The sequence below is a fragment of the Physeter macrocephalus genome, chromosome 11 (genome assembly GCF_002837175.3).
Source record: "Physeter macrocephalus isolate SW-GA chromosome 11, ASM283717v5, whole genome shotgun sequence".
In the NCBI taxonomy this organism is placed as follows: domain Eukaryota; kingdom Metazoa; phylum Chordata; class Mammalia; order Artiodactyla; family Physeteridae; genus Physeter; species Physeter macrocephalus.
Genome location: NC_041224.1, coordinates 117,016,136 through 117,040,903, shown reverse-complemented (window position 1 = coordinate 117,040,903; position 24,768 = coordinate 117,016,136). Strand labels below are relative to the sequence as shown.

At 39.6% G+C, this 24,768-nt stretch overlaps 1 protein-coding gene across 2 annotated transcripts in view; it reads right to left on the bottom strand.

Annotated features, from left to right (window-relative positions):
• Positions 1-24,768, bottom strand: part of NPAS3 (neuronal PAS domain protein 3) — an 876,091-nt gene that overhangs the window by 113,808 nt on the left and 737,515 nt on the right. For both annotated transcript variants that reach the window (XM_055088379.1, XM_028495688.1), the window contains one exon: positions 11,921-12,095. In XM_055088379.1, coding sequence (XP_054944354.1) covers positions 11,921-12,095 — 175 coding nt within the window. The remainder of the gene's footprint in view (positions 1-11,920; positions 12,096-24,768) is intronic.

Here is a 24,768-nt window from a genome sequence, read left to right as displayed (position 1 = left end):
TGGCTTCCGGTAGCAGAAACAAGATCAAGGGCTTCATTACGTGTTTCTGGGGTGTTAGTAGGAGTTTCTCTCTCAAAAAAGTTTCCCATGGTTCAAACAATAAATAGACTAGAAAGCCTAGTTCAAACAAAATAAATAGACTTACTGATCATACACATTTCAAATCTTCACTAAGTTAATGTTCATTGTTGATCGTCAATGAGAAGATGTGCACTGAAGCTTTTTCCTCTACTCTAACTAGGGGGTCCTTTTCACGAAGAGCATTGCACAGGGCAATTATGATAAAGAATGCATTTTGGAAGTACTGGCTTAGAATCTGTGTCAGCTCTGCATTTTAGAGGCAGAGGAGGCCCAACCGGTCCATTACAGTCTGATGTAAAGATTTACCTCTTGTTTATGAAATGGACTCTTTCAACTGAAATCCTTTTGTCAGGTGGTTTATATGAATGTATGTTCTATGAGAACAAGGACCTTTTTAGTAACGACCATATCTCAGGTTCTAAGATAGAGCTTGTCCCATGCACATGAAAGAAATAATGACGGAATGAGTGAAGAAATGAATGAGTGAATGCTTTCCATACCTAGACTATTGGAATTTTGTTATTTTTATGCTTTTATATTACTTTTGTGAAATGGAAAGTATTTCCCTAAATATTGGTCACATTTTAAATTCACTTTTATATTATCAATCAAATCAATTTCTATCTCATTTGGACTAACTAATTTGGGGGGGGCGGTCAACAGATAATTTTAATCCTCCTCCAATGTCAACCAAGAGACGGCTGGACACAGGATAGTAGAGTTTTAATTCTTTATGTCACCGTTGCTCTTACTGATGTTTTTATGTGGAGAGGACATCCCCTGACAAGTGAGAGGCACTGACCAGCAGACATATTTTACTTAAGGCACAAGATACTTTAGTAAACCATAAAGAGGAACAGCTTTGAACCCTAAGGAAATTTGCATCTTAATATTTCATGATAAATAGCATATGTAATTTTGTAATTTTTGAATATTTCCAGATTTTATTACCAATTGATAAAAAAATGAAAGTAGACAGATGGTGTCATCAATCCTAATTATGTGAAAGCTTGAGACGTGCATAATTTCTAGAGTATTAATCATTAGCTCCTGGCTAAAGACTGACCACAGGTATATTTCTACCTTTTTCTGTTATCTTAGTTCCAAATCATTGTTTCTTCCTTTGCAATAATTCTTCTCAAGGTCTACTCACTCGCTTCTCGATTAAAGAAATGGCCTCTTGAATGGTTTCCTTTACTTCCAGTCTGCTCTATTCCACACATCCTTCATATTCTTGCAAAAATAAAGGATCAGGGAATAAGTCCAGTGAACATAAGTTACCAGTAGACAGGAATCAGCATAACATCAGGAAGACCGTTCTAACAGTCAGAGCTGCCTAGGAAGGATGGAGAGTGTCCCTAGCTGGTGGTCTCAGGTAGGGGTTGGACAACTGTTTTAGGTAGATATTGAGACGCAGCTTGGTGGGGTGATTACGAAGAGAAACTCTGGTGTCGAGCTGCTTGGCTTTAAAGCCTAGGCTCTCCAGCTACTAACTGTATGACTTTTCCAAATTAAAAAAAAATTTTCTCTCAGTTCCTTCTTCTGTACAATGGGAAGAATAATGATACCTTCTTCATAGTAGTTTGTGAGGAATGAATGAGGTAATGCATATAATGGGCTTAGCAGAGTGCTTGACACTTCGCAACCGTTCAATGGATATTAGTAGTTACGTTGTATAGGGATTCAGGAGGCCATAGGTAGTTGTATAATATGACCCTCAAGGAAGGAGCCTTCCAAATTCAAACTTTATTTTTGTATTTATATGTGTTAAAATAATGTTTTCGTCGGGTCACTGCTCTGTTGAATGAGTTATGCTCAGAACTACTTATCACACCCATCTCGGATGCTTTTCTCTGGCACTTCAGCTGCTCCAAGATCTGGCTCCATCCTGGAGAAGCATGCATCTTTGCCTCGTTGAGGAAGGCAGGGCTCCTTCCTGCCTCCTAAATGCAGTGTCCTCGCTCCCACTTTGTTCCTTGAGGTGAGTCTCCTGGAAGGACATCTCTGCCTCTTTGCTCTTAAGGTTGGTTTTCATGCAGGTCAACCCTGTTCATCAAAGCCACCCACAGTCATTTAGCCTCTCCCTGATTTATTACACCACTTGCCAATTTTATGTCTCAGTTGAGGACAGCAGCAGTGTTATGCTTCTTTTTTTCTCTGGTTGTCGACTGTGTATAAATTTTCTACTGATGATGATCAGTTTCCTAAAGGCAGGTGTCATATCTTTTACCTCTTGTGTTCTCTGTAAGCACCTAGCAAAGTGCTCAAAACAAAACACATGGCCTGAGATCAAATCCCAGGGCCACAGTCTACTCTGGTGTGGAGGCAAGCCATTTACCATCTCTAATTTTGGTTTAGGGACATTTGGAGAAATAAATTACTTAAAACATGCCTACTCATGTAATTGGAACATATAGGTAAAACATAATAAAAGTTATTTATTAAAATCATCATTAATATTAGAATATTTGCAACAAGTTTTACCTTGAATAGAAAAAGCTAAAAGAGTCAGTACAGTTTTCCAAGGCCAGCATTTCCTGAATTTCAGTTAGCGAAATCAGTGCAGTACAAGTGGAAGGGGTGCAGTTCAGGGGTACTTCCCATTCAGAACACTCCTACAGAGCCAGGAAGATCAGTAGAGAGGAACTCATATTCCTGTGAACCTATCACGTAGCTGGCGTTTTTACAGGCTAATTAAGCAAACAAACAAAAAAACAAAAATCCCTTAACAATATGCATCAAAGTCCCTGACAGTCATGGTCTGGGTATGTCTGGGCATGTCAGTGCAACTTGCTCCCAAGGAAGCAATGTTCCTGGGCTGTTAATTTCAGGGTAGAAGTTTCAAACCTGAGATAGTTCTGCCAAGACTGCTAATAGCAGTGGCTTATAATACAATGCTACCCTCTCATACACCACCTTGCCTTGATTCTCATCATCACACTCCTGCATTATATTAATGATCTGTCCCCTTCACAGGATGGTCAGCTCCTGGAAGGCAGGGAACTTCGTCTTGTTTCTTCAGTGCTTCGTCTAATGTCTGACATGTGACAGACATGCAATCAGTGGTCACTGAATAGTCTACACAATCCCGAGTATCAGGTGTGTCCGGGTCTTGAAAGAAAATTCACTCTAGTTAATAACAACTAGAGAAAAGACACAAGTGCTTCCTCTCTCAAACTAGTTTTATTAACTAACAGATGGGTTGATGTTTCCCACAGGTCCCAAGAAACCGTGACTGTGTTTCACGAGCAGGTATCTTCAGGAGGATACGACCACCTCCTAATGAACCCTATTGGTCTTCTTGCTCTTTTTCCATCTCTTTTGCCTTGGGAGACTGGTTCTGAAAGGAAGAGCCTGGAGGATCTGCACAGAGCCTGGCCCCACACTGGCCAAGGCAGAGCAGAGACTGAGCACACAGAGACACTTCTGGCTGTGCTCCTGGCTGAGGAGATGTAGCTAAAGGGGAGTTTTATAGTTTTGTCTATAATTGATTCAGATGCTACTGTTCATTGTGGTATAAGGAGTTTCAATGTAGGGATGAAGGAAGAGGAAAGTATTAGATGGAGGATTTTAGTCCTCAGTGAGAGACTATATTTAAAATCAAAAGATGGTTGAGCCCGATGAAATATGTGCATAAGGGCATTGTTAGGTTGTCCTCTGGACTTCAGAGCCCCTCAGAGAAAATTCCTTTGGTTCTATAGCTATCAGAGTCCTAACTCCTTTCTCCATCTAGTTCCTAGGCTTCCCATCTATGCAATCCTAATATTTTACCCTTTCCGCTAATCTTGGCTGCTAAACTAACCTGTGTGGTTTGGAGCAAGCCACTTAGAATTTCCATCGCTTTCCCCCCATCTGTAAAATAAGGATAACACACTGACCTGCCTCAGAGGGATAGGGTGTGAATTAACTCCTGTCATTAGCGGTTTCTGTGCTCTGCGTACACCAAGCAGGATATGAATGCCAACCATTGTCACCGTGGCCTGAGTAGGCTTTGCTTCTAAAGCTACATGTGGGAATAACCGCTTGGCAAAGAGCTGACAACTGGAAGTTGCGAACTTTACACAGAAGCAATATTTCCAGTATTTTCCCCGAGCAATCATGAGTAAATGCTCACCAGGGGTGGAAATGGTTTCCAGCCAGTTCCGCCTCTTTTGATCTGTGCACCCTGCAAAGCTCAGTCAATGCCAGGTAACTGATCCTTCATAAGTCTGCTGTTTAGTGCAGATGAAGAATTCAGAATGGTATCATTTGGACAGGGATGAAATTTCTGTGCAGTCATATGTATTAAAAGCAAATAAATTGTGCTTTGTTCAAGGCAAGAGTTATAGAATCTTTAATTTGTTAATATCCAATGACAAAGACAGCCACCTTTTTTTTTTTTTAAATGGGGAAGAATAGGTCGTCTATTTACAACTTGTCTTGGGTTTCATTTTAGAAACTTTGAAATGTACCCCTTATCACCATAGGGAAAGGAAAGGCAAAATTATGACCTAGCAAGCTATATAAAACAACTGTTAAAAATAATGGGTTTTAAAAATTGATTTTCTAAACCTTCAATAGAAGGTTTGGGGAAAAAAAATCCTACATATAAACTGAGTGAACCTATTGTGTATTTTGATAAGAGGCCCATGCTTCTATTACTGGACAAACCATTTGCGACCCTGTAAATACCATTATATTAATTTAGATAAAAGTTGCACATTTTTGAGTTGCCACCACTGTGATCTAAATTTTGGAAAAGAAAGTTAGTTTCAGAATGGCATACAGAACTAGGCTGACATTCAGCATCTTCTCTGGAAACAAAAGGGAGGCTGCCCTTCTGTAGCTGAGTCACCAACACGGATTTTTCACAGGTCAGGGTGTCAAGCCCCCAAGGATGCCTCGTGCTGCAGCTGTGCATTCTGGGAGCTGGCCTGGAAGGGATGCTGGGCCAGCACAGCCTGGTGGGAAGGAGGGATTTTTCCTTATTTTCTTTAGCTCCCTTAGGCAAGATCCTAGAAGTACAAACAAGGTTGCTTTGCAAGTGTTCTCGTCATATACAGACAAGCACACAGAAGTGTGAGCAAACACAAATTAAGGTTCTAAGTGTTCCTAGGCCTTGGACAGAAGAAGGCACTGGAGAAATGTATTTCCTTCTGTGGCAGTTATTTTGCTTAGCTGGCGATAAAGGAGACATTTAAGAAAAGCCTACTTTCTGCAAGAAAAAATGGTACTACATCAATGTAGCTTTTTTGAGGCAAAAGAAGCATTCTGCATTTGGCAAGGCAGTCCCTGTAACAGTACTGGCTTGTTTTTGGAGTGCATGCGTCATCTTCATTCAGGAGTGGCAAAAGAGTTCCTATTTTATTTCCAAATAACGATGGCATAGCTAAGGGAAATACATCATTTTGCATATATAATTTTGGGATAAAAGCTGAGTTTATGCGCAAAGGATGACCTCTTTGGGTTATGAAAAGATTACTTTTTGTTAGGCTGCTTTCTGACGATTAGATTTGACACATACATGTGCACATGGGTACTAACAGGAGTCAGGCCAGTTTTGGGTAATCGTAAACTTGGCTGGTTCTTTACTACAGCTGCAGTAGTGATCCATTTCATATTCAATCCATCAGAGATAACCGTGGTACATTATCTGATGGATTTATCTTTGCTTATATTGTATGAATATGGAAAGGAATTAAATGTGTGTTTACAGTTTGATAAACATTCAACATAAATTATACATTTTAATTCCATTTATTAGTTGGGGGCTATGGAGAGCAGGAATTTCATTGCACACAAACTGCCATTCAGATTGAAGGATTACCAGTTTCCTGAAAAGGTAGACTAATTGTAAGAACAGAATTCATTTCTATCTCAAGTGAGTCCCTGCATGGTTTGTATTCAGAGTTTTAGAAAGGCAAAAGGAGAGGACAGCTCATCCTCATGACTATCCAGTTCGTATTTCACACTTCCTGTGGGTCCAACATTGTCATCACGAATAAATCTAGTGCTAATAAACCTCCTATCATTTGACAGCTTGAATATTGTAGTTACTACACAAATTATCAAGCTCTATTTATGTCTAAAGTGCTTGGCCTGATCTTCTAGCATCAGCATGCGGAGCAGTCTCCATGATATTATCTTACCATATAATGACTCCAAAAATCTCACAAAGATGAATGGTGATAACATAATTTCAGAAAGTTGCCACTCTATATGTAGAAATATATTGGCAATAAAAACCAGTCACTGTGTGCCTTTCCCCAGTAGGGGATCTCTCACTTTTCTTTGATTTTTAAAGGCTTCAGATCAATAACTGGAGTGACATTATTAACAGTTCCCTCAGCACCTTGGCCAGCGCTAATATTAAATCCATTACACCTTCTGTTTGACATTTGCAGTACAGCAGAAAGTGCTGTAGATACAGTCACATTGTCTGGGGACTGAGGTTGGATGTGAGGTTAGTAAGATGGTTTCCCTTGCCCGACTTCTAAATTCAGTTCATTGATAGGAAACTTAAACCAATACAAAAAAAAAAAAAAAATCAGAGAACCTCCCCTCCCCACCTCAACCCTATACTAGATGGTAAATAATTCACCCATAAAAGTACAATTATATCTGGTATCTAAGCGCTTTGGAAATAAAATATTGATCAGATCCTCAGATAAATTTTTACATTCTTTATTGTTATTCCTAAACATTTGTTCCTTTAATTATATCTAGTATTATGAAAATCGTCTAACGAGTGCAGAGGAATTGAGTTCCTGTAGAAACGGGAGCCGATCAAATTTACCAGAGCACGGGGGCATAAGTAGAAAATGCAGATTATTTCTATTCAGGCAAGTACTCAACTGCTTCACTTTTGCTTGCCTTTAAAATATTCAGACATAGAATAGGCATAATAGCATAGAGATCATACTCCTGCAGTAGTTATCTTAACCTCCCGTAACAGGCTAGATCCGCTGGAAGTTTAGACAAAACACAGTAACCTTTACTTTAGACAACCAATGGTTAACCATGTTGCTGTAGTTACTCTTACTCTTCACCAAAAGTACTGTCTCATACATTTTGCTAAATTATCTAAACCCCACTACAGTATTGATTTCTCCCTCCGTGAGCTTGTGCCCATTCAATAAGCAGCGAGAACCTCTGGTGCTGGCTGAATGTCCTCTAAAGCAGGATCTAGGTATGTTACTCCTGACAGTGGCCCCATGGCTGGGAGCTGATTGTTAGCTAGAGGGAAACAAACCACCGGAGACAGGAAGGAAATACTATGTTTAAAGTGAGAAACATGACAGGGAAAGTGGCCTGTGAGGTTAAGAGAAAAAGCAGGCTGCCAGAGCATGTACGTCATGGTTTTATTTTAGTCAAACAGAAAATCCCACTACATAACTATGTTTGTATACATATCTCCAGAAATAAAATCTAGAAGGATATCTAGTGTATAAGAACAGTGGTTATTTTGGGGTAGGGGGTATGTTGGCCTTTATTCTTTGTTTTCTGCATTCTCTGAATTTTTCACAAAGAGCATGAAGTTTATAATTGGAAAATATCAAGCTGTTTTAATAAGGAGGAGGGAGTAGAATATTACTCTTTGCTTTCAAAATACGGAGATATTTCAAGTACCTCCGGGATTTCTTGAAAGAGCTGCTCTTCTGTTTATTAAGCATATAAAAGATGCGGCACTGAAATTTTTTTTTTTTTTTTTTTTTTTTTTTTTTTTTTTTTTTTTTCAATTTTTGGCTGTGTTGGGTCTTCGTTGCTGCACGCAGGCTTTCTGCTAGTTGAGGCGGGCGGGGGCTGCTCTTCATTGCGGCGGCTTCTCTTGTTGCGGAGCACGGGCTCCAGGCGCACGGGCTTCAGTAGTTGTGGTGCGTGGGCTCGGTAGTTGTGGCTCACGGGCTCTAGAGCGCAGGCTCAGTAGTTGTGGCTCACGGGCTTCATTGCTCTGCAGCATGTGGGATCTTCCCGGACCAGGGCTCAAACCCGTGTCCCCTGCATTGGCAGGCGGATTCTTAACCACTGCGCCACCAGGGAAGCCCTGAAATTTATTTTTTTTTTTAAGGATATCACTCATAATCCCAAGATTAAAGAATCATTAAGAGTGATGAAAAGATATAAGCAGATCCACAAAAGCAAACTGAGCCATCCAGATGTCGTGTTCCAGAGGTTCTGTGCCCGTCACCTTGCAGGAACCCACAGGAGCAGCAAAAAGGCTGTGAGCAGCACAGAGCAATCTCTTCCAAAATGCTTGGATCAAGCCCTAAAGAGGCACTCTAGAACTTTATAACTTTTTAAAGTAGGCTACCCATTTATTTTTCTTATGCCTGCCTGAAAATTTCTCTAAAAGAAATATCATCTTTATTAAACTGTTAACGAATGTGCATACATATAAAATAATTATTTGGGTTTGCTGTCCAGTCAACAGATTTTTTTTTCTCTCTCTCTCATTATCTTGAGACTAATTCAAGAAAAGACAATCACAGGGCTGGCAGTTCGAAGAAAAAGAATTCCTATTATGGCACAGGATCACTGCCTCTTACGCTGGTTTAGTCACTTATTTCCTTTTATTATAATGCCAAATGTTATTTAGATTTCAGTCATTTAGTAATGCTACACTGAACACATCAGGGCTCCTGAAAAATTCTATACCTACTAGTTCCTTCATTTTCATAATCACCACATACTGATATCTGTTTTCCAACCAAATTATACTACTCTTTAAGCAAGAATCGGTGTTTTATCAGAGTTTAAAAGATTAGGATGTAGTGAACAACAGTCTTCAAAAATGTTCCTTCATGTTATTAAGAATTAGAAAATCTTGTTAAAGTTCTTTCAGCTTTTAAGAAACATAAGCAGCTTTGGGATGTAGTGCCTGACATGAACTTTGAAAGTAATTCCCCTGGAGCAATGACCTGCATTAGTGAAGATATTTAGTTAAAGGTAGCATCCTACACTGCCTTTCAGTATTTGAGCAGTCAATCTAATTGCCTTTTTAAGCCAAAGATTGCAAATAACCAACACTACAGAATTTTAAGGCAAAGCCAGTTTAACATTCTCTAATGGTGAGAAATACACTCTCCAACAATAGACACTTCCTAATGCGATTGTTGCTAACCAGCCCAAGTTGTTAAGGAATGTGCAAAGCAGGGTTTTCCATTTTACTAGTTAGGATGGCTCAAGGAAGGCCAGGAAAACAGGGGAAAGAAACCCAAGTAAATTTTCAATCATACTTCAAGGATAAATGAAGTGTCCTTGTATAAAGGAGGTATGTTATTTTTCTGATAACTAGAATTAAAGGATGCTAAGTGGAACTGAGCACATCCTGGTGCTTCACGGAAGGCATGGGATTTATCAGAGTTTTTATATTTAATCTTAAATGGGTTGATTTGACTCTAGTTTAGGATATCCTAGTAGAACTGGTTTATAGGCTGTGGATTTTTTTTTCTCTTCCAAGGTACAAGTCACCCTTAACGTGTGTTTGGGGGAGACATCAATTTCAATATGAATCAACAGTGGGACAAGGCTGCCAAGAGGACCTACTTCAACCGTGGGCTGCATAACAGGAGTATAGTAGCCTAAACCAAGAAAGGTGGCAGTCCCTCTGCTTTGTACTAGTCACAATACATCTAGAGGCTGCACTCAGCTCTCAGAACCCTATTTTTAGAGGGTCACCAACAAATGGAAGCACAGCCAGGTGAGGGTGGCTAGCATGGTCAGGGTCTTAGCAACATGCCATTGAATAATGGTTGTGGAATGAGGGTGGTTTGACTTGAAAAGGAGAAGGAAGGAGGGAGGAAGAATTTGGTGAATCTGACTTCATATATTTGAGAGGCTGTGATGGGGAGGAAAGAGTAAATCTGAAATGTTGTCCCGGAGGGCAGACCTCCGGTCAGTGGGGGAGAAGATGCAGCAAAGTAGGTCCCGGCTCCATATGAGGAATAACTTTCTATCAGAGCTGCTCACCAATGGAGTGGGAAGCCTTGTATGTTCCTTAGCTTCCTGTTAGGAATGAGTGCCAGCAGAGATTGGAAGGGCATCTGCTGGTTTTGCTGTAAAGGGATGGTTGCATAAATTGGAGGTTGGATTAAAGGATTGTTGAAGATTCTTCTTAACTCGCGGGTTTGTGATTCAGGGAAACAAAGTCCACTTTTCCAAGGTCTTAGTTCATACTAAGGTTTATAAACTTGATTTCTTACGCACTGAGCATTTAAGAGTCGTGAGCAGCCCCGTTTCCCAGTCCAACTCCAGAATGGAGTAGAAAACTATTTTCATGTGTTTCTTCTGAAATATGCCCAAATATAAACATTTTATTGACTAAAAAGCAGATCCAGTGATCTCACTGATGTGTCTATTCAGTGAAGTCAGTGAGCTATGCTCTGAGGATATATGACTCCCCCGACCTCTTGGAACAAAATTATTTTCATCTTTAAATGGTGAAGAGTAGTCTTAAATACTCTTTTCTCATGCATGGGGTTCACTGGAGAAGGATGTCCCCCCCCGCCAGTGCCACAAAATAATGCCTTAGAAGCTGCAGTTACCTTAAATGGGGAAACATGGATTGATTCTAGAAGGAATTAAAATATTTCCCATAGAGGCAAATATGTTTTTTCCCTTCTGTGTGTGCAAACACGCTGTGATTATTTCTAAGCAGACCAAATTATTTTCTTGGAAGTATGTAGAGTTATTTTAACATTAACCTTAAGATAGGTTTTGGGGTGTTTTTTCCATTTCTCTTTCACAAAATGCTTTTGTGCTGCAAATCTGTTTTAAAACAACATATCAAGTAAAGTACAAACATCTTTAGAGGGCAAAAATAATTTCCCAAGTAAGCAAATAAAAGTTTGCACTTCAAATCAGGCCTCGATTCATTAAAAATCTTAAACTTCTCATGAGAAAAATTAACATTTAAACCACTGCTGCTTGGCCAAGCACTCCACCACACAAGAATATGAAATATCTCCTCTAAAAAAGTACAAAAAGGACAAAACCACAAATGTGGAACTTCAATTAATTTAAAGCCCCAATCAGCAAAGAATAAATCCTTCGCAGATCTAATTACCAGCGCTCTCGGAAGACCCAGGCCGACCAGCCAATCTTCCCCGTGTTTGAACAGCTTGATGAACTAGGGGACTGATGGATATCAAGTCATTTTGTTTAATTTATAAATGGATTTTCCCCTAATACTTAAATTATCATCAGTACAACACAATGAAAATGGGAACATTCTGAATGCAAAGTCTATAAGAGTCCTGGAAGGAATCCCAATGAGGAATGTCACCTCTGTTCATTCCTCTATACAATTGATCTAATTAAATACTGAGGGTGGAAAGGCAGTTTAAAATGTAGCCATTTCTGTTTTCTTTTTAGCCTTAATTTATCTGTTCACATCTTTCAAGTACCTTCTGATGCTTAAAAAAAAAAAAAAAAAAGAAACCAAGATTTCTGCACGCCCCTAATACTTTTAATTCTCCACAAGCTAATATTCAAAAAGTCTCTGCCATCAATTTTGCTGAATAATAAATAAATGCATTACATTTAGCCATGGTAACAATGAAAGGCAGATGGCTTTCCCAATCTGAACCTTTTTCCTCCATTAATTTGAAAGAGAAACTAAAGGAATGGGTACATGCTGTATGTATTGTTCACCTGAAATCAGATCTCTGGATTATACTTATTAAAATGTCTTCTTATTTTCAAATCTCTTCCTTACTTAATTACTGCACAGGACAGAAAGCTGCATGGAATTGTTAAATACCATTAGACCTATTTATAGTCTCTTCACACGGGCAACTCGAGCGCAATCATTGGCAAAGGTCCTGCCCACCAACCCACATGTTGGAATTGCAAGTCCCACCTGGCTCTGGGGTTTCTGACTGGGAGGAGGAAGATGCTGAGCTGGCTGCGTCTTCAGCGGTGCCCTGCGAGAGGAGACCCCGCCCGGGCGGGAGCTTCATGCCCAGCTGCTCTGCCATCTCCACGTGGTCCCCGGGGTGGACATAGTCAAAGACGCTGCTGCCTGTCAGCTCCACCTAGAGGGCGAAGAGAAAGAAGAGTGGGAAAGAAAGTTGTCACAGGCTTTTCATTTTCAAATTTACCTACTAGAGCATGGACTTGAGGACACGGGGAAGGGAAAGGGGAGGCTGGGACGAAGGGAGAGAGTGGCACGGACATATATACGCTACCAAACGTAGGGTGGATAGCTAGTGGGAAGCAGCCGCGTAGCACAGGGAGATCAGCTCAGTGCTTTGTGACCACCTAGAGGGGTGGGATAGGGAGGGTGGGAGGGAGGGAGACGCAGGAGGGAGGGGATATGGGGATATATGTATATGTATAGCTGATTCACTTTGTTTTAAAGCAGAAACTAACACACCATTGTAAAGCAACTATACTCCAATAAAGATGTTAAAAGAAAAAATTTAACCCCACTGCGATTCAGCTTCTGAACAGAAAAGGAAATCTATGAAGCCTTCGGAAAACAATCCTGGTCCTTAGTCTTTATCCTCACATGCTTAAGGATTCTTGAAATTGAAAGAGAAAGGTTTTTTTCCCACATGTATTTATTTAGCAATTGTTTAGCCCAATTTTTCTCATACACCGTTGTTTGCATAAAGCCAAACCATTCTGTGAAATGTGGATGAGTCTGCCTGAGTTCAGCTGTTTTATCCACGCATCATCAAATTCTTGCATGTTTGGTGTCAACCGGATGATTGACTGAATTCTACAGTTTGCTTATTGAGAAGTTTGAGCTTTGTATAGAAACAACCAGAGATAGCGGATGAGGATTTTCCTTAAAATACACAGATTTCCAGGATGTGTATTTATACATATCAGCTTATTTCTATGTAAATTTAAATGGAAGAAGTGCTGCTTACAAATATATGCAAAGGCATAATGTTTTCATTAAATATTACTCATTAGCTCTGTAATCATATGGAGAATTCTCCATGCAAAAGAGGTCAGCTGGGGTCTGAAGCAGCCATTTTTTTTCTGCTGGTATCAGCTTGTTTTGCCTTCAATCTAATAAAATACATGGTACAAACCTCCTTGAGGGCTTTAAAAAATGTTTTATTTTGTATACTCTTTGTATTAGGCTGACGCTAAAGGTAGGGAATGAATATCAAATATCAGAAGAGGGCTAGCCTGGAATGGAAGCACTGCCTTTTGCAATGCTGTCAGCCGTGGCCCCTGTCTGGGGCATGTGCTGTCTGAGTGGCCTTACCTCTGTACTCCTCGGATGCTATAACTCTTACCTCCCTCCAAGAATAGCAATCATGGTCCTAAAACAATGTAGTTGGGTTACAGGTACTATGGCAGGGAGAGATGTGTTAGCAACAGAACAAGAAAACGCTCTTTCCCGGGTCACTAATGGCTTTCCCATTCCTCTGGAGTTTAATGGTCTCAGGCCAGCTATGATGTGCTACAGAAACCGCCAGAAGTTCAGACTGTCACAAGTTTCTTGGTGGATATTTACCTAGAACCGCTTCCTACCTCACCTGCCTTTCCTGTGTAATTTGCAGCATCCCTCCAAATTCCACCCGACTGCCTGCACTCTTTTTCCTGCCAAGAAGGAAGGCTGGTGATGGGCATACTGTCACAGTGAGCGTAATACTCAGAGCAATTATTATCCCCAGAACTCCCAAGTTCCAGTAAAATGATCACATTGACTCCCAGACACCATTTGATTAAACTCTTAACCGTCAACACATCTTCAGCATCTATCAATTAACAGAGGTAGAGGCCGAAAAATGGGAGGCTAAATTCAGTTTGGTTAATAGCTATTCCTGAAAAAGCCTTGCATACCTTTCACTGAAAATGAGGTACTTTCTCTTTGCTATTAAATTACACTCTCCTGTATTACCCAACTACTGACTCTATAATTTCACAATAACTATTTCCTCCATTTGATATTGTTACAGAGCGTACGTAAATCAGGATTCATAAGTGATCGGTTCCTACCCTCTGGGAGGGAGGGATTACATGGAAATAATCCCTTTAATGTGCGCCTTGCCTCTAAGCATTTCACACAGCAAAAAATGGGTAAACTGACTTGGAGCAATTAAGAATTTAAATGAAACTAATAAAATGTGTGTTTTAATATTTCTTGATGGTTATTTTGTTTGGAGGTTAGTGAGTATGAGGAAGTCACTCTCATTTTGCATGGAGTCCAATCGCAGCACTTTAATAACTATTTCTGTCACTTTTCTCAAACTCCGAGTCTTTCTTTAACACTGCAATGTGCCTTTTGGCATAGACCACAGATTGTGATAAGATGACAACACAGGTGGGAGATATAATCGATTTTGTAGGGGTGTTGGTTCTTGAATATTCATGTAAGCCAGTCATATGGTGAGGAGGAGCAGGCCACTATCTCCACAGCCTGATTTACTTAGATGTGCAGGCTCTTCCTTTCCACAAAACGATGTCCCGAGTAGAGGGCGTCTAGAGCAACACTGAGTCACAATGGGCCACATCACGTGATGACACGGGGAGGACTTTGTCCTTCAGTCTCTTGAGGACTGTGACAGGGTCAAATTCTCAGTGCCAACCTCTCCATCCTATATTAGGCTTTGGGGTATCCTGGAATTTGACCCTGTCATAGTCTTCATGTATGTACTGTAATAAAGGTCACACAGTGTAGGGGAAAGCACAAAATGGCTGGAGTTATAAACTGACTTGGAGATCAGAATCTTTTCCTCCTCTGCTGTATGACCTTGGACAATTCATGTAACCTCTCTGAGCTTCAGTTTCCTATTCTGAAAGTGGCAGTATTGCTGCTCTGCAGGACCCTGGGGGCTACCACTCACATTGTATTCTACGTGAATGGCATCCCCTGGAGTGCCACACTGTGGAATGGTGCAGCGCAGTGGCCTGAGCGCTGGGATGGAAACAAGACTTGCTTTACGTCCCTCACAGCCTAATTTCGAAAATCCAGTGAAACCATGCAGAGGAAGTTGCCTTGTGAGAAATAAGCACTATTGTCGCCGCTGTTTGGTGGATAGGAATGGATGACAGGCATGTATATTCCTGTGTAACTTTGGTGAGGAATCCTTAGGGTTTGCGTGGTCTCTTTGGAGCATCTCTTTAATTAGCGGGGGGTACAGCAGAAGTGATGCATGCTCTGAGCCTTGACTATAGCAATAACAGTATTATCAGCTACTACCACTATGTATACATACTTCTCATACTTTCTTTGATTAATCCTCATAGCCATCTTTTGAACTGGTACGATGATCCCGATTTTACAGAACAAGAATATGAGTATAGACAAGGCCAGTATTTGGTTAAAGTCTGCTTGATGCAACCTACCACTTCTCTGGTAGCACCTCTGCAGTCAGGGAGGCTGAGCAGGGACATCTGAACTCCTCTGTCCTGTGGCTTCACTTTTATTCAGGAGAGAACATTGGGCACCATGGAGGGAGGAGGCTGAGGGCAGGCAGCCTGGCAATCCCCTGGGCTAAGGATGCTTTGCCATGTACTCTTGGGCCAAAAGAAGGCACGAAAGCAGGTGTACTAAACTGATACGGGGGTAGACAGAAGTCTACTTATACACAGGCCTTGAGTGATCATCATCATCATCACATTTATCTATCACTTTCAACATTTCTCATAGTGTTTTCACTTCACTTAATTAGATTTTAGAATTGGAAGAGACCTGAAAAACATCCATCAATACCCCCTTTATTTAATAGGTGAAAACGTCACAGTTCTGAGAAGTTAAAATGCTAGTTCAAGTTTACCCAGGTGTTTAGTGGTAGAAGCAAGACTGTAAGCCCTATTGGCTAACTCTCTTTTCTCACCAAACCCTTGTGTGATTTGCTTCTCTCTCCTATGAAGACTGACTAGGTAAGATGGACTGGGAACTCACCTGCCACTAAATTCTGTGCCTCAAAATAGACTGCAGAAACTAAGACCAGGGATTTTTTACTTGATGAGCAGACATTGCTTCATGCGAGCTTGTACGTACGTAGGAGGTCTATCACAAATGTTTTTTGAATGAATAAAAGATGGATATTTAGGTCTTAAAAATTTGCTTTATAAATATGCTAGATTTGGACAAGTTTAGCTTGGTTCCTTTTATTATTTCTGGTATTAATATTATTATAACATTATTTACTGCTCTAAAATGAGTTACAATATAGCACCATAATAATATACTCATTCCCAAGAAGTATTTGCCATATGCATTGAGAGCTATAACTTCTTATATAGAAACCAACTGAGTTTCACTGAGCATAGGATTTTATAAATGGTGAGAAAGAGCAGGTTTTACGAGGAACTTTGAAAGATAATATAGCTATCTTTTATAACTTTCCCCCCCATCTATGACAGAACCGTGGTTAGTTAGCTAGTTCATTTGTTCATTAACTGAATTTTCACAGAGTTTCATAAAATGATTATTTCTTTTTTTAAAATAAATTTATTTATTTATTTTTGGTTGCATTGGGTCTTCGTTGCTGCATGTGGGCTGTCTCTAGTTGCGGCGAGCGGGGGCTACTCTTTGTTGTGGTGTGTGGGCTTCTCACTGCAGTGGCTTCTCTTGTTGCGGAGCGCGGGCTCTAGGCACGCGGGCTTCAGTAGCTGTGGCATGCAGGCTTGGTAGTTGTGGCTCACAGGCTCAGTAGCTGTGGCGCACGGGCTTAGTTGCTCCGTGGCATGTGCGATCTTCCCAGACCAGGGCTCGAACACGTCTCACCTGCACTGGCAGGTGGATTCTTAACGACTGCGCCATCAGGGAAGCCTCCAAATTATTATTTCTTTCTTTTTTTTTTTTTTTCTCGGTATGCGGGCCTCTCACCGTTGTGGCCTCTCCCGTTGCGGAGCACAGGCTCTGGACGCGCAGGCTCAGCGGCCATGGCTCACGGGCCCAGCCGCTCCGTGGCATGTGGGATCTTCCCGGACCGGGGCACGAACCCATGTCCCCTGCATCGGCAGGCGGATTCTCAACCACTGTGCCACCAGGGAAGCCCCCAAAATTATTATTTCTTAACTGTCCCTTCAAATCACCGACAGTAGAAATTTAGAGAATTTTCATTTTATATTGATTATTGGTCCTATCTTTGATCTACAATTATGATCTACATAATGGAAAGGTACAGCATTTTTTCCCTTTAATATTGTGTTCTTCTGGTTAGTGCAAATTATATAATGAGGCACATGTGAGAACCAAACTCAATCACTTTATATGGTAATTTTTAAAAATTAACAAACATGTTCTGTTTATTAAATTTAAGGAACAGACCCATGGGAATTTGAATTGTTTCCCTAGCACTAGCACAAGAAGGAAAAGTAAGCATGACTGCTTCCAACCATGCTCACTTGGTCTACCTTTACTGAAGCTGAGTGACTCTAAAATAAAAATTCCTCTCCCTTATTGCTTAGTGCTAGAAAACAGCTGAGAGTGTATAAGGGGCCGGAGATAGGCAATGAGTAATAAGCAGTCGTATCCAGAAACAGCATTTTGTTTCAACTCCTTTCTCTCTGCCTTTCCCCACTCAAAGCTACCAAGATTCCTCCAGGATAAGCCATAGCCACTAGTGCCATCCCATGCAGTCAACTAAACCACCTGGCCTTCCTCAAATTTATTTCACATTCTGTTAGCTTGCATGCAAGTTGAACACTTGACACAGTTGATTTGGTAACACTGAAGTTTCCTGGAAAAAAATGTAAATATATTATACAGTGGTTTGAGTTGACTTTTCCATGTCCGGTCATCGTACCCAGCTGGTAGATAGGATAGGGGACTAATTTGTCTTTTCATACATCAAGCAAGCATGTCAGTAGCCTTTGCTTGGCCCCCTGTGGTGAGCAAATACTTTTTAACTACAGCAATGTACCAGGAGTGCAAATCATTGAATTCAGTGGTCCTTTGATTGAAAGAGTTTGCTACAAATGAGGAACAGGCAGCAATGTTGCTAGTCGTCTCGTCTCCATATTGGAATAACTAAGAGGATAGATACTTTTATAAAGCAAGATGATAAAACCTATTTCTTTCTTTCTTTCAATATATTTTCAGTCTTAGCAATAATACAAAGTTCATTTTTAGCATGTAAAGAAGGTCATTCAAACCTGCCATTTATGGTGGAATTTCTTAAACCTTTTGGAAGATGCTTGGTTTTTGTAGATTTCTGGAGGGCACTAGATTACTGAGGGGACTTGGGGGTGCTACTCGTTAAGCCCTTTTTCAGGAGTCCTTTTGCAGCCAGGCCCCATTCCCACAGGGAATGCCTGCAGTATTTGAATAGAAGGTCATGCCTGAGAGAGGACTGCGTTGGTGGCTAGTGGTTTGGAAACCTAACTGCCGGGTTACGCTTTCAGATCTACCAAGAGACTGTGAGATCACGGTTAGAAAATCCTGACCCAGGATAAGATGGAAATTCTATCTCACCACAGCAGATTAGGATTTTTAGGGGGTTTTTTTTGGGGGGGGGGTCACATTTATATTATTGAGAGATAATAAAGTGATAAAAGAATAAAATATAAGATGTGATAGCTTGATTAGCATAGGTTTTCTTAGGATTTACTGGTATCTTAATGCCATCTTCATAACTTCCTACGTATTGCAGAACTCTACTGAATATTTATGAACTGTTTTGACAGAAACTTGATGTTCTTTACCGCTCTGTCTCATTCTATGTATTTGCTGACTTATCTGAAGAAAAATGCATAAAAGCATTGGGTCTGTTACAGAAATACGTGTATAAATTAGTAGAACAAGAAGAAAGAAAGGTTCTATATCAGAACGATGAGGTAGAATGAAAAATCCTTCCAATGTCATCAAATAAGAAATGAATCCACTCTCTTCTCACAGATATGTTAACAGAGCTTTCCTTTAGAAGAATTTGAGCTAAAAGATACCATACCATGTGTTTATTTTATCTTCAGAAATAAACATTTCAACTCCTTTGGGAATCGGGGAGGCCAAGTACTTTTTTTGTTTTTTGTGTGCTTTTCTATAACCCTTGGAGTGCCCCACTTGAGAATTTGCAACCACAGTATCCAAAGAGAGTACTGCATAACCAGTTCTGAACTTTGATTAAGAAGTGTCAGAAGATAATTCCAGTGGATTTCTTAGTTCTCAGAGAGGAAAAAGGAAAAGGCAGGCTGTTGAAGAAATGGAACAAAAGAGGAAATAAAGAACAAATGGCAGAGACTGATTCAAACGTACGGGTGGTTACTTGGAACAGGTCTGCCTCTATGACTATCATTACCAATAGTTGAATTGATCAAGCAATAATCAACACTGATTGCTACATTTTCAAAAGTGTTAGACGGAACATTACAGAGACTCAGGATCCAGTTGAGCATATTTAAGTACTGCTAGAAATAGCCTGTGTACAAAACAGATCCAGAGTTTGAAGTATTCCCCATCCCAATTTTTTTCTGTTGAAGAAATAAATTATTTGCAGAGTTTCATTTTTGCTTGTAAACATGGTTTAGGTATTTCTCCATCACCCCATGTTACAGAAGCAGTGGTTTTAGAATAGTTTTAATATGTCAATATTCTTTTCCTTTCATTAGGAGACACCAGGTAAAAGAAGAACTTAGAGAATGCTGTAATACTGAGGGGGCATTACATAATGAGCCCAGGGATTTGTGAAAGTGACTCAATCAAGAAATTTTAAAACCTTGCTTTACAAGGTTCCTGTAGTTTTGAAGTTTTAAAGTAGTCTGTAGGGCAGGAAGGGCCAACTTTTTAGTATTTATCACAGTGCTGGGAAGGAAAAAAGGATGCAATTGGAGGTTACATCATAGTAAAAAGTGAAATGATGCCAAGAAAGAAGGATTAACAATCTTAAAAATAACTGAAGTCAAATCTCCCTTTTCTGAAGATCAAACGAATAGTAAGATCTCACTTTCAAAGCATCTTCATTACGTTGGTGGTAAGGAGACCAATCAACATAAATACTTGATACTGGCATAGTTAATCCATTATCCTCAAATTTTACACGGTTCAGTATTTGTCATTTAAAACTGGATACACACTGAGATGCATGTTATGCATAGCCAGGCTTCAGTATCAATGTATCTCAATTTTTGTTTAATTGTTTTTGTTATTTTCATAGTGAATTTTGTCTTCCTTTTTTTGGTCATGGGAACAAGAAAAAGTAGAAGATGCTTGTAAGTTTAAATTGAAATTTAAATCTTTCCCTGATTCTGAACAGACCTTTTATTTTAAAGCAAGGTAAATGGATCAGAAAACAATAATAATTACGGGGCTGACTTTTCCATTTGTTTTTTGAAAGTTACACAGGTTATTTAATTTTTTTCTAGTCACGCTAAAACAATATGGTTTATACGACTAAAACTTTGGGGTTTAATGCATACAAATAATACTATACACAAAGAATAGTAATTGATAAAATGCACACAAATAATACAATTAATCATTCCTGATCGTTTTTAAAGGGGCTATCCTATGATGGAAGATTAGAAACATCAGCCCTCACCAGGAGCTAAGTCACAAGGTTTAAGCGATGCTGTTGAGAGAAAAACAAAAACTAGCAAAACGAGAAAAGCTTAACAAAGATACTGCAGTTATACACCTCGAGAGAAATTTATGTTTAAGAGGAAGCAAAATAAAAGAAGGATTGTGTTCAACTGACATCTTGTTTTTTTCAGATCGAAGCACTATGTTAATGCCATAGTTTCTGTATTTGAAACAAATGGCTCTCCTCCTCCACATCCCTGTGAAGGGTCTTGAAAAGTCTCATCCAAGAAAATCACAAGCTGCACAAAAATATTTTAGCCAACTGTAGAAAGTGGGTGGTTGGCCCATGTCAAGAAATTAATTTTGGAGTTAATAACTCAATGAAGAGAACAAGGAGGAATAAAATTCTCTGTGCTGTGAGCAATTGCTGACCCTTCCAGAACCTTCCCTGTTGATACGTTTTAGCACATCTTGGGAAGTTCCTGAATGCCACATGGGCGCGGTGGGTCTGGTGTCTAACTTATTCCTAGTGAATTACCATAAGTAGAAGGGCGAATACACTTCTATTTTATTTTGGCTGTTGTAACTACCAGCTGTGGTAGTATTTGAGGTTCTTTTCTATGAAGCAAGTCAATACTCTGAGCACTCTCTAGGTGCTATTTTAAAGGAATAAGTTAAATTCACAACTGTTTAATAACAGTCTGAGAGTCTTGTTAGAATAGGGAGTGTAAATAGAACTGGCAAGTAGAGAAAATGAGTCAAAAGACAGAGTCATTCCAGAGGCTAAAAGCAAGGCTGTGTTTCTTAAGATACTGGGGGCGGGAGTCTGGTGGTAGTGGGAAGAACAGCCCTTTTGGAAATCTGATAAATTCTATGTTCTGTCTCACCAGAAAAATGCTCTGATAACAGTCATATAATTTGGCATTGTATGTCTGGGGTTCAGACGCCCCAGCACTTTAACTGTAAATATTCTGTAAAGCTGTGCTGTCTAATATAGTGGCCACATGTGGCTACGGAGCATCTGGAATGGGGCTAGTCTGAATTAGAATGTGCTGTAGGTGTAAAATCACAGCAGGTTTCAGACTTAGTACAGTAAGTAAAAGAATGCAAAATATCTTATATTGATTACATATTAAAATAATATTTGGGGTATGTTAGAATAAATAAAATATATTATCATATTATTAAAATTAATCATACTTGTTTGTGTTTACCTTTTAAGATGTGGCTACTAGAAAATTTAAAATTACATACATAGTTTGCAATATATTTCTATTGGACAGTGCTGCCCTAGAACCATAGAATCCCTGGAGTAGCAGAACAGGAATTAGAAGGATACCATGAAGACGATATTAAAGGGGAGAGGTGCAAGAAAAAAACATAGAAATAGAGGAATGGCTTTAGAATAAAAGGACTGAATTTTTAGATTTAATCTACAATTTAAAAGACTTTAGTCAACCAAATATTTATCAATCATTTGCTCTCTCCACCTTTTGGGTAGGAGCCCTGGTGTGGATGGGTCCAGAGGTGGCCGTGAACCCACAGTGTCTGGGAGAGCAACTCCCATGCTGGCTTCACACAGAGAGAATGAAAAGGGACAGGTGGCTTTGCTGAAAAGATGGGGCAATCCAAGACACAACAGGATTCTAACTACACTGGAGCTTATAGGGAAGGGGTATCGCGCTACACTATTCTTGGGTTAAACCTAGGTCATTGGGAAGGCATTGGGTAGAGGCTCAGTAAACACTAGGTGATTTATTTTGGCCCTAAGGAGACGGATCTATGCTAGTGTTCATTAAATACTTTTAAATACTTTAAAAATACTTTTAAATACTTTAAAAATACTTTTAAACTAGTGAAGAACGGTTTTAATCACTTATAAGAAAAGTCATATCTTGTTTTTCTTCACAGGCCTGTGTCTCAGAGACTATTTTTTCCCGTAGATGTAGGCTGAGATGATTGCCACACTTTGAATTAACTTCTTGCCCCACATATTGAAGCCCTGGATCTAAGATTCTCATCTCATTTGGATGGTTTTTTTTTCCCATGGGTGAGCACAAAACCCATGGTGCATGCTGCAATTTTTAATCTAGCTCCTTCCTTCTCCAAAGAGACTTTAGTAGGTTTCTTGTCTTTTTACCTGACCTTGCATCCAGCAACAGAGATGTTACCCAACTTCTCTTCCTAGGACCGGCAGAAAGAACTCAAGATGAGGAGCAGGTAGCTAATGCTGGGCAACCACAAAACCCCAGCACCACAAATCCTCCACGCATACTTCCATGTCATCTAGAGATGGTGGTGTGACTCAGTAACTGAAAGACTCTTTCAAAGATTTGCTCTAGGTTGTGAACAGTTGTAATAAATATGACTTTCAGAAGGTAGGCACCAGTACATTGGAAATTAGCCAGAGAAATCACCTGTAGTGTGGCACTTTACTGATCTTAACTCAATTTGCCAATCCATTGACAAACTTTCCATATAGTCATCAAAACCTTCAATACCATACCCCATCGTTTTTACCATATCCCATCAGTTTTGCTTTAAAAAACCAACAGAAGAACAAAAAATATCTTGGTTGAGAAAGGTTGGGGGTGGGTGGGAAGAGAGGGGTGAAAACTTATCAAAAGTGAAATTGGATTAAGAGTCAATCAAAATCCAACTGTGAATTTATCATTTCAATGAATTTCAATGAATGGTTTAAAATCTGTTTGAAATCTATTTGAAAATGAATATATAATAATATAGACATATCTCTTTTTCAAAGCTAGTATTGTCAGATGTATTCTAAGCATTATAATTCATGAACAGAGTAGATGACTATTTGAAAAGTATTAAAATGAGCTGACTTTTCAATACAAGTGTCTTCACAATAAATTTTTCTATTCTGGGCAATTCAGAAATGTAGACAATTGTTCTAGAAAAATAATATGTATTGTAATATTCATTGTACAGTAGTAGTGTAGTAAGTGGCAATTCTGGACATTACAAGAGACACAAGGATTATTTTCCGTGATTGCACAGAGAATACTTGGATTTCTTGTGAAGCTTTTGCATTGGAAATGAGATTCATCAGTCTGAACGGGGCAGGGTTAGAGCCCTTAGCAACATGCTTATTTTGTAGAAGGTCACTCAATAATAACTTCCTCTGCCCTCCAAGCTTATTAAGACTGACTGGCATATATTAATGAAAACACCTGATTCTCCAACCATAAAACCCAGACAAAGACTTTATTTTAATATTAAGGAAGGAACCCTTAATTAGCAGGGTTTCAAAAATGTCAGCTTCTTCTATTAGCTGTTCTGGTCCATCAAAGCCATAATCCCTACTGTCACATTTCATCACATGATAGACAGTTTGCCGGCTGTCTTTTTTTTTTTTACTGATCGTACTGACTGAAGCTTAAAATTTTTTTTTTTTATTTTGCCATCACATTTAACAACTCGTGCATTTGCCTGTTACACTCTTGATTTTACTGCTTTCAGAGAGTCTTAGCACATGTCAACTCAAAAGGGTGGAGGGGACTCTGCAGAAACACAAGTATTACATGTCAATACATATGCATTCTTAGACATGTAATTAAGGATTCTTGGAAGACGTGGGCTTGCTTATATTGATTGCCTCGTATGTAAATGTGCTGTTCTGAAAACACAGACAAATAGTCTCATAGATAATTTCCCACTTTTGATGTGTCAAGGAGAAGGGGGAAAATTCTGAGGAAGACCCCAAGATTTTTAAGATAAACATTCATCACTATTAACCCTTAATACACCTGCCTGTTTCAAAGAATTCATTAGAGCATCTATGGCTTTGCATTGCCCTTCAGAAACAAGAAGAAACGTACCCAGCAGGACAGAATAAATACATAGCTCTTAAAGTATTTGTGTTTTAATCTGATTCAAAACATTTACTATTGATTAAATCCTTTTGCAAATTGAAAATTTCATGCCATCCATACCAAGAGGAATACAAATACACAAAAATCAAAACAAGGATGACCCAAGGATCTCGTGGGCAACTTTTGTTAAGAGTCAACTGCGGCTCTTTCTTTATCCAAAAAAAAAAAAAAAAATGAACGCCTCAAGGGTTTTAGTGTTTAGGAATGAGTTATGACAGATAAGAGCTGGAGATTGCTTGGACCTGGTAGACCTAACTGCTAGAGACTAGTAAGCTCCGAACCATTCTTTTCAATGAGGATCAGGGATTTCATCAGAGCACGCAGTGTGTTTTCTTAGCTCACCCTTTTGGCATCACTGAAGCCATGGGCAAACTGCAT